The sequence below is a fragment of the Megalobrama amblycephala genome, linkage group LG11 (assembly GCF_018812025.1).
Source record: "Megalobrama amblycephala isolate DHTTF-2021 linkage group LG11, ASM1881202v1, whole genome shotgun sequence".
Taxonomy (NCBI): domain Eukaryota; kingdom Metazoa; phylum Chordata; class Actinopteri; order Cypriniformes; family Xenocyprididae; genus Megalobrama; species Megalobrama amblycephala.
Window position 1 is genome coordinate 20,428,576 of NC_063054.1, and position 14,252 is coordinate 20,442,827.

The 14,252-nt window shown below is 39.7% G+C and overlaps 1 protein-coding gene across 2 annotated transcripts in view; it reads left to right on the plus strand.

Annotated features, from left to right (window-relative positions):
* Positions 1-2,007: 2,007 nt before the first annotated feature.
* jag2b (jagged canonical Notch ligand 2b) overlaps positions 2,008-14,252 on the plus strand; it is a 52,220-nt gene continuing 39,975 nt past the window's right edge. The window contains exons 1-2 of one of the 2 annotated variants that reach the window (XM_048206645.1): positions 2,008-2,293; positions 2,749-3,072. In XM_048206645.1, the coding sequence (XP_048062602.1) occupies positions 2,225-2,293; positions 2,749-3,072 (393 nt within the window). In that variant the 5' untranslated portion in view covers positions 2,008-2,224. The remainder of the gene's footprint in view (positions 2,294-2,748; positions 3,073-14,252) is intronic. The other variant, XM_048206646.1, reaches the window with a different exon arrangement.

Here is a 14,252-nt window from a genome sequence, read left to right on the forward strand (position 1 = left end):
AAGACAGTAAGATGTGCAGCGTCTAGCAGCCATAAATCTGTGTGATTTTCCTATCAATAATTTCTCACCTTTGGGAAATCTCCTTATATCACATTTAATTTCCTGTGCTTGCTTTACAGTAAAATTGTAAGCCTATCGCTATGGAAACAAGCTTCAGTAATAAGGTCATGCATCAAATATAGGGATGAGAATTGAGCACAGCAATTCAAAAAGCAAAACGATCCCACAATTGATTTATAACCTGTCAGCCAGTACAAACGTTGCTATTTGATGCCCTGTTTTTGTTTCTGCATGGCTGAATCATGCTGTCACTTTAACATATGGTTTTGTCTTGTCAGAAGCACAACAAGGGATTCATTATTTTCTGATATCCCAGTCACAGCTGCTTTTTAGGAGGAAATGAGCAACTAACAATCGTGAAAGCCATTAAAGTGGGTCAAGGCCATGATTTGAGATAAAAGGGAATCAATGCATTGGCTATAGGTTTATGTGCAAGGCCTCAAAGGAAAAGTCATTAAATATGGATGAGGGGAACCACCAAAACACGCCTACCAGCACCACCATACCGCCAGCATCCCTGTCCGTCAGTCCGCCACTCCCCCTTCCCCCATCATCTCCACCACAAAACTGTTATTACCCAGCCATACCTTCTTCTTCTTCTACTGACAGCGTGTGAAATATCCTAGTTAAAGTGAGGTTGCTGTTTAAGTAATCGTTGCATTTATTCACAGCGTACCTAGTGACACGACAATTGCCAGGTGAGAGGGCGTTGCATGGGTGCTGTAAGGAAACCAGAGCCACACTGTCTGTCTGTGTTACTCCACATACTCACAAAAGCATGCAAGAAATAGGCTGCAGACACACAATATAGCATAATTTAAATGATGGAGGTGTTCAGTACTGCTCATTTGTACATCTCCTTTATCTGACACACACAATTCAGGTCTTGGAGCCTTTATTAATGAGCTGCTGATGATATAAATATGGGAGACATACAAAATGTGCTGGGGTATTATCCAGGACCAGCTGGTCTAGCTGGTCTGTCAGCCTGGCCAAGCTGGTGTTCAGCTGGTTTAGCTGGTTGGCGAGCTGGTCTCCCACTTAGACCAAGGTGTTCAAAGCTCCTCTAAAACCAGCCCATATACCAGCTTAGGCTGGTTTAAGATGTTTTTTATTCTTTCTTTCCAGCAAGGAGGACTGAAAACCACTGCATTTGAGGTAATTAAATCTTTAAATTACCAGGTTATATCTATAAATTCGTTCGATATATATTTTAAAATGTTTATATGTTCATATTCAGATCATTAAAATGTTTTTCAACGTTTGTCTTCTTTCATTTTGGGGTCTCTCTTTTCAGATTTAAAGCACGCATGAACAGTAGAGGGCGCTCTCACCTGTGTCAAATCACACTAGCAGGCTGAGCACGCATGAAGCTGCAGCGAGGATATACAGGTTTCCTGAGGCTCGGACTACTTTTCGTGGTTTTGTGGATTTCGCATACTAAATTGAATTTTGAATTTAAGTTCAGTTTTAAAGCACTTCATTGACTTGGTTGTTTGGCTTATGACATTCCCAGTACACACAATAATAATAAAATAAAGTGATAGTAATATGATAATGCGAATATGAATTAAAACAAGATAAGGAATACGAATAATCAAACGTTAACTTAGACGTACTATGTCAATTTAATTGAAAGAACATACCACAGTAGTTGAACTGAATAGCTATGGTTAAATAGATACAGTGTATCTATCACATGTGTTAGCACTCTGTTACATTTGAGGTGCGATTCTCAGTACATTTAATTAGGAACCATTCATGTAGCTAACATGTTACAAATTCAGCATTTTTTGCATAACAAAAATGTCAAAATTCTTGACGGAAAAAAAGAACATGCGTTTTATTGCTCGTTGTGAAACGGGAATAGACAGCGTAAGTTTTGGCAATGCTCCGCCCGTGAGCGGCGGTTGGCTAAGCGAATCAGCAGGAGGCTTTGCGATTGGTTCAACCAGCTGTCAATCACGCCAGATCTCCTCAGGCGTGTGGTAGCTGTGAAACATATCATTTGCTGTGAAGTGATCAGACCGAGGGAGAGATCAGCTTAGACCATCACCGCGCAAACACACCACGCTTGTGATTTTTTGCATGTCAGGAACGGAGGATCCTGTCGCCGGTCAACGGCCGTTTTCCATCTTATATTCATAACGCATAAATCAGCGGCATGTGGAATTGTATCAGGATTAGGAATTGGCTCCCAATCGCGTGCCTGCTGTTAACGATATGGACGAAGGTGAGAGCGCTGATTGTTTCTAGTATTGCAGATCGATTTAATTGCCATAGCAGTGATCAGCGGGCAAAAGTTGATGGGTGTGGGCTGATGATTTCAATCAATTCTGCTCAATGCAATCGATATTTGAATTACGCAGCCACATGTGCTCATGCAATTGGAAATGTCATGATTTAAGAAATGTTAACTTGCACCATGATTCCAGATAAAAGGAAGGGTGGATCAATTAGATGGTCTTTTAAAATGAACATAGCTGTTTTCCCCCTCTAATACGCACTAACAGGTTAGCAAAATTGTAGACTTATTCTCTGGAGAGTTGAATGCACAAGCGCACGCTACACATTCCCTTAAATAATATTACCTCAGTTTTGCAAGCACGATCTGCATTTCTATAATAAACAACCAGCATTATCTGTTTATTTATTTATGTATTTTTTATTCCAATTTTATTTTTCTAGGTGTCCCATTCCTCTGGCTATTTTGAGCTGCAGCTGATTGCTGTAGAAAATGTAAACGGCGAGTTGTGGGACGGGGAATGTTGCGACGGCACGCGGAACTCTCAAGACCAGCGCTGCGTTCGGGACGAGTGCGATACTTACTTTAAAGTGTGTCTGAAGGAGTACCAGTCTGAAGTCACCACCACTGGCCAGTGCACATTTGGCTCTGGATCTACAGACGTTCTCGGTGGAAATATATTTTCTTTTAAGACTGCAAAGAACAACAACCCCAGCAAAACGAACGATGTGGGAAAGATCATCATTCCTTTTCACTTCGCCTGGCCGGTAAGTGCGCGTCTTTTTCATGAGCTATAATAATAATGCGCCGCGGTGAGCTGTCACTGCTCGGAAGTTGAGTGCACTATATTGTTACAGTGATGACAGGGTCTCTTTTTTTAATCGTGGGTGTGTAGTTTGCTGTGTCCTAACGATTTTTGTTTAGAAAAAAATAGTTATTTGTTATAATGATGTAGAACGGTCATCTGTAGTAGATTTACTTTGCTGTGCGTGTTTGAAACTGGGTGCGTACAAGGTAAAACACACATACATACTCTACTTAAAGAGATAGTTCACTCATAAATAAATAAATAAATCTATTTCACCCTGTATGTCTTATTTTTTTTCCGTGGAGCACGAGATTTACAGTCACCATTCGCTTGCATTGAATGGAGAAAAGATTCGATGTGAGTGAATGGTGACTGAGTCTGTCATTCTGCCTAACGGGGGAAGGTAAACCAATAAGTTTTGAAACGACATGAGTGAATATTAGCTGGCTGTGTCTCAAAACGTAGCGAGCTGCCTACCTAGACATACGTTTTGGAAACCGAAGGCGCGTGCAGAACGATGTCTTGACTTGGTAGGGAGCTCACTAGGTTCTGACACAGCTTCTGCCTTGGTTTTAGTTGGCTTTCTGTTGCGAGTGATGCGAATCTTTCCCAAAGCTTCTAGTGTACTTGTTATTCAAATGTGACGCACAAACCAGCTTATTAGGCCTACCCCTGCAAAAATTTACCACGGTAAAAAAAGTTTCCGCTAAAATACCATAGTTTCTACTCTTGTTGTTGGGGGAAAACAGGGAGTGTTGTAACACGCGTTTCGACGTCTGCTACGCATTGGTTTTATTAAAAACGTAGTATTTTTTTCATTCTTGTTTTGCTAACTTAGTTGAAACGTTTATTGGCCTATAAATAATCACAAATGCAGTTGTGAAATTATATATTTTTAAGTTCTAAAACAATTTAAAAACAAACGCCATAATTTTAATGTTTAACTAACAACGTTCATAAACCCTCCTTGCTGTTTCCCAACTGTACAACGCTAATCAATATGAAATCTCCTTCAAACAGTGTAAGAAGCTTCTAGATTTTTTTGTTTATTTTTGTCAGTGTTGGCTTAAATCACACTTTTATAGTAGTTTAGCAACACTAACTGTGGGATTTTAGTGGAAAATATAGTTAGCATGGAAATTTGTTGTAAGGGTGGCTGTGTTCTGGTTGTTTCTCTTGTGTTGATATGTGAAAAACTTATCAAGTGTCTTTCCAGACACGCAGGTACATTACTGATGCTGATATCAGGTGGCAAATCGCTGCAATGTTTTATGCAGTTCAGTGTCACACCCGCAAACAACAGCAACAACAAAAAAGAGATGCTGCGTAGTGTTGACTGTCAGCTTTGGATGGCAGCCCAGTTAGGTACACACTCACCTGTGTTTGATGGCAAACTGCCCTTCTGTAGGGATGAAACATCTTTCATTTACTACCCCACCAAACAGTACGCAGACACTCAACCGTTTAGGTTAATGTGTAACATGCTATCAAACAGACCTTTTCAGGGCCGGCTTTGATGCTACACCTGCTTCTCTTCTGACCCCCGCTTGAAATTTCACCTAGATATGTCCCTATATAACTCTGATCACATGATCTGTGGCTCTAGACTCGCATCTGAAAGCCTGCGATTGAGTTTGAATTTCCAATGCCGTGTGTTTGTAGTTCCTTAGTGTCCCATGGAAGCTAATGAAATTGCTAGAGGAATGTGTTCCTGAATGCCTCTGCATCCGGACATCTGTTTGATGTGCTCGGTGTAACCTCATCTAGGGTGCATTGTATAAAGATATTTAGCACCTCACCCAGAGTCTTGGAGATTGAGTCCACCATCTTTCAGTGAAATTATTATTTAATTAATGTCTTTTGTTCGTTAGCTGATGTTAGAGATTGGTCTCGTTACAGCTTTTTGCCTCAGTAGTTTGCTTTAAAGTATCTATACAGATTTCCTGATTTGATTTGATAAAAGCTTTTGATTCCATTTGTGTCAAATTCAAGTAAAATTATTATAAAATGACACTTCAGTTTTAAACTCCTGTGAAAGAGTATGAAAAGTCGTGTTGATTTTGGATTATGGTTGATTATGGATCTGAAAGATCCATTCAAAAGAATAATTTTTTTTTTTTGAATCAGACTGCTCTAGATACGTTGTTTGTTTTGATCACTAAAAAGTAGTAGTTCATAAGAGTTGTTTGTTTGCGAATCAGACCACACTGTCCACGCTGCGGCATGCAACACATTTTTAGCAATTATTTTGTTGTACTTGGCTTTTTTTGCCATATCGCATTTAATTCAGCCTGCAAACTAGGGTAAAATGCCTTCTTTTGCTGTGGGGCTGGAGATTCAGTGGTGGGGATGCAGGAAACACTTAACTTAATGGTCAATCTTTTAAGAAATCCTTATCAAAATTGTACTGATGTAGATTGTGATTAATCCCAGCCCTACTTTATTAGGTGCTTTTATCTTCTTCTTATTTTTAGAAGTTAATAGAAAGCAGTTTTAGTGGATGTGTAACTCCAAAGCTCAAGAGTTTGACAGGCGCTACCCACAAGAGCCTCTCTGGTGGCACAGTGAATGTTGACGATAGAGACGGCAGCTGTATCCATCCGTCAGAGTGGAGGACCACTGCGCTTCAAGGCTAAACGGCAGCATCAGCCACACCTGATTGGGAGCTTGCTGGGCAGTTGCTAGGAAACGGTTACATGGGCCTTTAGTAAACAATTATCTATTGCCCTTCGAGTTCCCTTCCCCCTTAACTGATCTTTCAGTGGAGCCACTCGTTCTCGTCTCACCTGGGAAAGAAGTGCTAGAGCCTTACAACTGATTACACTATTGACTGTGTAATTAGCCAGTCACAGCTGGCTGCGTCTCCGGTCAACAAAAAGCAGTAATTGTCCAGTTCAGCATCAGAGCAGGTGGCTTCTGATTGGGACTGATTATAGATCGCTGCTCCCCCAAGGCCTCAAAATGTCCAAGTAAGCAATGTCCATCTTTTGTTGTTGTTGTTGTTGTCTTTTATGGGGGTTGACCAGAAACCAGTAAAGTTGTGGGTGGGTTTCACATTTTAACATGCTGTGTTGTAAAAACTATACCAAATTAGTAACAAATAAAGAAGGAAATTACAGGTACCAATTAGATATATGCAGTTGGATGTTTTTAGGGAGCATTTACGTAAAATAAGTTCAACTAGAAAGAGTGTGATTGATAAGTAGATAGCATCTTTTTGTGGCAAACTGTTTAACAGCTAGCTATTAGCATGCTAATTGATGTATCACTGCTAAAATATCAAAACTATGGAAACACTTTACAATAAGGTTTATTCAATAACACTGGTTAATGTAAAAGCTAACATGAACAATAAAAAAAAACATTGATCTAATTAATAAATGTTATACCAAAAACATATACACTCTAAAAAATGCTGGGTTGTTTCAACCCAAATTTGGGTCAAATATGGACAAACCCAACCGTTGGGTTAAAAATTTAATTTAAAAATTTAACCCAACGGCTGGGATTGTCCATATTTGACACAAATTTTGGTTGAAACAACCCAGCATTTTTTAGGTGTATGTGACCCTGGACCACAAAACCAGTCATTTTTTTGAAATTGAGATTAATACATCATCTGAATTAATAAGCTTTCCATCGATTTATGGTTTGTTAGGATTGGACAATATTTGGCCGAGATATAACTATTTGATAATCTGGAGTCTGAGGGTGCAAAACAATCAAAATATTGAGAAAATCGCCTTTAAGTAATTGTGCAGTAAATAGGTAAAAAAAAAAACTACAAAATACCCACAAAAACACATCATAAATGCATAATTGAGAAGTAAATAAAAAAAATGATATATAGTTTATATTATAAAAAATGTATATTTCCTTATGCAATCGCTCTGTAAAAGTTTGTGGTCAATCTGACCCCAAAGGACTAAAACGTTGGTACAATTAAGATGCGCTTAAGGGTTAAAGTTGTCCAAATGAAGTCCATACTTATGGTAGGAAATTTACAAAATATCTTCATGGAACATGATCTTTACTTAATATCTAATGATTTTTGGCATAAAAGAAAAATCGATAATTTTGACTCATACAATGTATTGTTGGCTATTGCTACAAATATACCTTATTTGCGACTTATGACTGGTTTTGTGGTCCAGGGTCACATATATTACCAAAAACATTTACCATACTGTCACCAACATGTATATAAAACCTCACTAGTAGACTAGTCAGTTATTGGATGGCTGGTTGACCGCTGTGACACATCCCGAGATCAAATAAATGGGTCAAGGCAGAGTAGCTTTTGTTTTAACTGGCTGCACTATTCGCAGTCATCTGCAGTGGTTTGTGATTTTACAGGAAGAGCCAGTATTGATTCCTCTTTCTCCATGGAGACCCGCTGTGGTGATTCACCAGGAAGTTTAAGATCATGAGGAATCTCTAGCTGGATGTGAGATGCTCTTTCTCTCTCTCTCTCTCTCTCCCTTCCTGACCCTGAAATAGCTTTTTGTTCTGTCACCACAATAAACATTTTCTTTCTTGTGACCTGGGGCAGAGCAGGGCTTTTTGTACCAATGTCTTCCCATTAAATGAAAGGAAAGGCTGCATTTTCCCTCTCTTGAATGCAGCAGTCATGGTAGAGGTATTTTTAGCAGCAGAGAGACCGGACCAATTAAGAGGCGATGTGCCTGAGGTGACTTTATGAAGCAACCTCTTATGGTACAACGTGGTTTGGAAGAGTTTGTCTTCGGAAATGTTGTTTTCTGTTAACACAGACTTTTTCTGCCTAGTTTTGACCAGACTTTTAATCGTGATAAAGCATACAAAGTGAGAATGCTTGGATTCTTTGTAAAGCATATAGACCAGGCACTTCCTACTCCATCACTCCCACACGATGGACTCTTTTAAAACTATAAAAACAGTCTACTTAGAGTAGAGATTGCAGAAGTGCCTCCTCCAAAATGCTGCCAATCTATTAATGAATAAAACGCTTGAACTGAAAATGCACTTCGTTAACATGACTGCAGCGGTTCTGACAAGGATTAAGGCCCATTCACACCAAGGTTGATATCTATAAAGATAACTATGACTAAAAAGTTTCAATAATTGCGAGAAATGACATAGTTGGAAACACTTTCAGTGACAGCCAATGAAAATCCACACAACTTTAAGTTGGCAGATGACAGTTATCATTATCATTCTTCGTGTGAACACGTCTTTAGGCCTGGCATCAGGAGGGAGAGCTGAAGAAAAAGCACTCTTCTTTTGTGCAGTACTTCAGCTGAGTACCCAAGAAATCATGTGGGTGCTTTTAGGCTATGTTGAGATCTTGAACGTCGCCCTCATGAAGAGTGCAAGATAAACGGGTTCCCCAACAGAAGAGCTTCCATTAGGTTGAATGTACCAAGCCAACAGTGGTGGATGTGATTGTATTAGGCAGTGCAATTATAATGGACTTTCTGTCTCCCCTGAGAAGGGTCATAGAAAACATGGGGTCCTTTCAGTGGGAAGAGGTGGGAGTTAGCGAGCTTAACCCTGATGTCCCTTTCTAATAACACTGGAAGCTAGTGTGTGTGTGAGAGAGAGCTGTTTCTATTGTTAGATCCTTGTGCTCAACTAATTGTTTTCAACTACCCATGATGCTCTACCTCCCTTGCACTGTGGAGGAGATGCTGTCTTTCACAATTCACAACTATATGAAGTGTATGCCTGTTTTTTCTTTGCGCCTATATGAATTTGTTCAGGGAGAGCCTGATTGTTTTTGCTGTGTTGGTGTACGTGGATGTGGTGCATGTGCGATTGTGTCTGACTAATGCATGTGCGCCTTCCTGAGGGAGCCAGTGGGCTAATGAATTGCGAGCAGGTGTGCTGCAGTGATTAAAGTGCATTACCACACAGCAAGTTTAATTCCCGCTTGACCCCTGACCTTGTTCAAAATGATAATGATTGTAATGGAGTTGGAGCTCATGTGGCTGTAACCTCGCTGGAGAGACCGGCGCTATGCTAGCTTGCTATACCGCTAGGTCTTTTCACTGAGATATGAAGCTACTTAGCAATGGCTTTGCCATTTTAACTAGATGCTGAAACTGGAGTAATAGGCAGTACAGTAACTGGACAAGACAGACAGAGAGACAACTGGCTTGTCAGATGGTTTGATGATGAGCTAGCAGTCTAGGGTGTCAAATGGCCGCCTCACTGTAGTAACCGAAGGGCTGTTTGCCAAATGGGTGGATGCCCATGTGCAGTTGGATATGGAATGGTGTTATTCCATATTGGGCTCATAACATTAGTGTAAGAGCAGCTATCAGGTGTAATAGATTCACAGATGTGGTTGATGTGTTCAGAGTCATTTTTTGGAAGCCTACTTTAGATTAGTATGGCTGGACCACTGTGTAATACACTTTTTGGAAGGACTGAGAGCTGTGAGAATCGATCCAGGCCGGCATCTTTGGGAGATCTGTGAGCTGTGCCCACTGGGATATGGCAGCTTCCAACCTCACAGCCTGTTTCTGTTGCTGCCAAGCAGCCATACTAGTCTCAGTCTCTACAAATGCTGCAGTTAAACCGTATCTGAAATTGAGAAGATCTGAATGGTCACTGATGTGCATACTGGTGATTGATCTAACTTGCCTTTTTTTGTATCACTATTCACTACTATACTATACTATACATCTTAAAATATATATGTTTATACTTTTTTATGGTCAAGTACATTTATGAGTATATTGAAATTTCATGCTTAAATCTTTTTATCCAAAATTTTGAGTCAAACATTATCAGGTTACACGATTGGCTTGCTCTTGGATAACATCATAAAATAGGGATGTCCCAAGTTGATCTATAGGATCAGTATTGGGGCTGATTAGGATTAAAAAAAAAAAAAAAAAATCTGATCTGTATTGACTATCCTAAGCCCGACCCTTTATTTTACGTCAGCTGTCATGCAGTAGGTGGCAGAAAATCACCTTTGCCATCCACCATTAATAAAAAGAAGCTTGAATGTGTATGTTTGATGTGCGAGAACTGGTCTGGGTCTGGGCTGGTCTGGGCTGGGCTGTAATAAATCACCTGAAAGTCATTTATTTACTGCTTATTTTTATAATCAAACTGAGACATTGTTGCATTTCTCCACTTTTTTTCTTTTTGCTGCAATTATTCTACTTATTGTACCTAAATACAAGAAGTTTATATCAGAAGTCCCATGTTTACATGTTGACAGTTTGTTTACTATCTCTAACATTGTCTTCGGGGGCACACAAATTTGATCGGGACATCCCTATCAGAAAAAAATTATAATTTTTAAATGTTTATACATGTTTTATGGACATAAAAGTAAGTTTTCCTGTAATTTCAATTGATTTTGTCTATGAAATGAGCAACTACAAGGTGTGACATATTGTAGCCTACATTTTAAACAGTTAGTTATATGCATATCTTTGTGGTTAAGTGACATCCCTGAAGAATGTTGGAAGTAGAGCTTAAATTATATTAATTTATTAATATGGGGGAAAAAAATATATATATATATATATATATATATTCATATTATTAATCTATATTTTAAGATGTGCAATACGATCTGTGAATCCCCCCCCCCCCAAATGTCAATCACTTCTTTGTTTTAATTATTACTTTACAGGTTTAATGGTTTTTAAAATACTTTTGCATATGATCTTATATTTTATATTTCATATAAATATGTTATATAAATATTTCATAATATAATATTTTGTAAGCAGTTTAATGTTTTAGTTCTGGCTCATTTATATAGTATATCTCGTTAGGAAACCTTGTTATCAGGAGTGTGATAACCCGTGCCAACTTTTGCTTGTTACTGTATGTACTGTAACTCTGACTGTGTGTGTGTGTGTGTGTTCGTGGCCACTGCCGTCCCTTTCGGCTTAATTAGCACCCAGAGGGGAGGGGTTTGTTGTATTGTCATTGCTAATGATCTTGTTGGCATAGCAGCGGAATGCTAAATGGGCCGTGTGTGTACACACTCACCCAGAGCGTGCCCTGTGTTGGCCAAGTCCACTGCATTGGCCAAGTCTACACAAGCATATATCTGCATCTCGCTTAGTGTTCCTTGCCTTTCAGACTCACCATCCGACTCGCTTTATTGATGACAGTGTCTCATGGGTATGCAAGGTTAACTAGTCGCATTGTAGTCGATGATGGTGCTTTATTATTGTGTCTGTAGGAACTCAACCCCCGTGTAGGAGTTTGCTGAAAGAGGGGAGGTTACCGAACGCAGAATATCATTTACTGGCTCCAGGGCCCAGAGTGCACGTCGTGCTGCATCTTCCTGTTCTCCCAGGGCCATAATGACGCTTAAACAAAGCTGTTGTCTGCTTTTGTGCTCTGGAAGCCTGGCGGAAAATGACAATTGTCTGAGTTGAAACAAGTCGTGTCATATGTACTTTGTTATGTGGAGAGGTCACTGCTGCAGTGGAAGAGGGATTTCTGGGTTGGAATAGCCAGGGATTGCTTGTCCCTGGGATGTTGGTTGGGATGTTGATGAGGATGGGTGGGAAAGACCTTTCACGCTGGTCTCTGGAAGAGGGACTAACAAAGCCACCTAGAAATCCCTTTTCAGCTAAACCTTTTTGTTTGGGGCTGAAGGTAGGGTTGCCGACGAGGGTGGATGGGAAAGACTTTGCACATTGTTCTCGGAATGAGAGACCATCAAAGCCACCCAGAATCCCTCTTGAGCTACAGGTTGTGTTAGTGTGTTCCTCCAGGTTCTTCCCCAGCAATTTTTGCTAGCCGTTTTCTTTGATCCCGTCCCCTCCCCACCCTGCTCTCCTGTCATTACCCAGATCCAAGGAGCTGTTTCCTTTAGTTTAATTAGACTGCAAGCTCAACGTTGTTTTCCTCAGAGAGTTGTTGTGGCTGGTCTTGTGAGAAAGCTGGATACTTGCGACAAATAAATGGGTTTGTGTTTGGAATTTAAGATGGATGTGTGATCGATATATGGTTGACAGAAAAGGAGAGGGCGAGGGAAAGAGCGCAAATGAAACGACCTGGTCACCCCCTGTCGGCAGTGTGGCCGAGACTCCTGTGTACTGGTGATTGAGTAGGGGACACCTTTCTCTTGTGGGTGATTGATTACAGAGCTGGCTTTTCAACCTCAACTTCCCACCGTTGAGGGCGTGATGTGGACCCTGCGAGGTGACTGGACCTCCCTAACACCCCCGAATACTCCCCGACCAAGTCTAGACTTGGTTGACACAAACATGACCTTGTCATGCTGGGGTGCGTGACAGCCATCACATCGCTCATCGCCTGCTCTAGAGTGCTGGTGAGAATTTGTGGGTCTCATATGTGATCAGATCTGGGCTGCAAGACCCTGGGGATGAACACGAATCGCTTAATAAATTAATAATCTTAATAAATTGATCTATACTGTGAGATTGCACTGTACTTCCAAAAAGGGGATGGGCGTTCTTGGGCTCAAATGTGCTGAATTTGTCAAAGGTTTTATGTCCACCATTATTCCTCCGATACCGGCTACCTCACAATACAATAGTCAATGGTGGCTGCACTGATTAACATTGGTTTCAGAGTTTATGCTTATTTAGATGCCCCGGTTCTTCAGTTGTACAATTTCCAACAACTCTTCAATTGTGAGAAAATTGTATAGATGAATGCATAAATTGTTGATTAAAAGGATATGAAGCATCTATTATGTACTGTGTTCTCTAAAGAAATTACAAATAAAACCACAAAAACTAAAATCAATCATTTAAATGCTACAGGTGAATTTAGGCATCACAATATTTAACGGTGTTTCGGTTAACTTTAAGTGAGCCTTTTATTTAATATATATATATATATATATATATATATGTCATTATTTATATCATTTGAAACCAGTGAATACATTTTTAATATTGATCTATTATTCTGATTTATGCAAAGCTGAATATCTTTGCCATGGCCCATATTGTGATTAGGAAATGAAATGCATTTAGGATGAAATATTTTGAAAATTTATTTCAGCATCATGTTAGCTAACTCAATCATTCAGTCATTTTTTTTTTATTTTTTTTATTATATATTTTTTTTATTGCGTCAAAAATCTTAAGGATACTTTCTGCTCCAAAACTAACAGATGAGAAACAGTCTCCTCTTGTTTCAGTCTGATGATACAAAAAAAAAAGCCTTTCAGTGGCCTTTAATTGGCCTGGTGGTGTCTTACATTTTGTGGTAATTGAAGGTTGTGGTCCGTTTTGTCCACTGCCTCTCCACCCTCAGTTTGGCCCAAATCTCTGTGTCAGTCAACAGTTCAGCAAAAAAGATGGGATTGACATCCCAGATTAATGGAGATTATATGCTGCAGTCGTTTGCCATGGAATGAATAAATGACCCGCGGGTCCCCTAAGGACAATCAATCAAAGTCTGGAACTGGTGCGATTGGCGCTCAGACTTAGGGGTTTGTTTGTTTGTGAATGTGTAGTTGAATACGGTGTATTAAATATTTTGTTTAATAACTTGTAGGGATGTGCAAAATGACATTTTCAAAAATGACCAGTCTTGGGTAACTTGTTCAGTTAAATAACCCTGACCTTGATCTTTGCTTTTCTTTGAGGCGTTTACATAAGACAAGTATTTGCATTCAAAAACAGTTGGATGGAGCCCAAATGAACAAGGTGGATGAAGTGCTTTAAAAGTTGGACTATTGATAACTTAATATTAAATCTTAAAAACAAAACTGAAACTTAAAAAAATAAAAAGTGTGGGGCATGATGCTAAAGATGTCCATCTGAATATGAATGGATGTAGCAAAAGACGCAGCTTTTCCAAGTGTCTTGCAGTGCAATTTTTGCTAATGCTAATTGCAATATCTAATAAAATGGATATCCATAAGTTAAATATTTGGTTGTTAAACTGCTGTGAACCTAGTAACGTGTCTGTCAGCAGAGAGGGTGGGGATTGTATCTTCCTGGCAGGTCAGACAAGGGAAGTTTGCCTCTCTTGGCAGTTCCTCTTCCAAAAGCAGATGAGGAAATGAAGTACTCGTTTTCTCACCGAGGTCACAGAGGAGCGGAGACCCATTTTTTTTTTTTCAAGGTTTCTGTGTTGATCTCTTTTGGACTCTTTCAGTGTCTTCTCCGCAGACCAGACTTGGTTCTATAATAT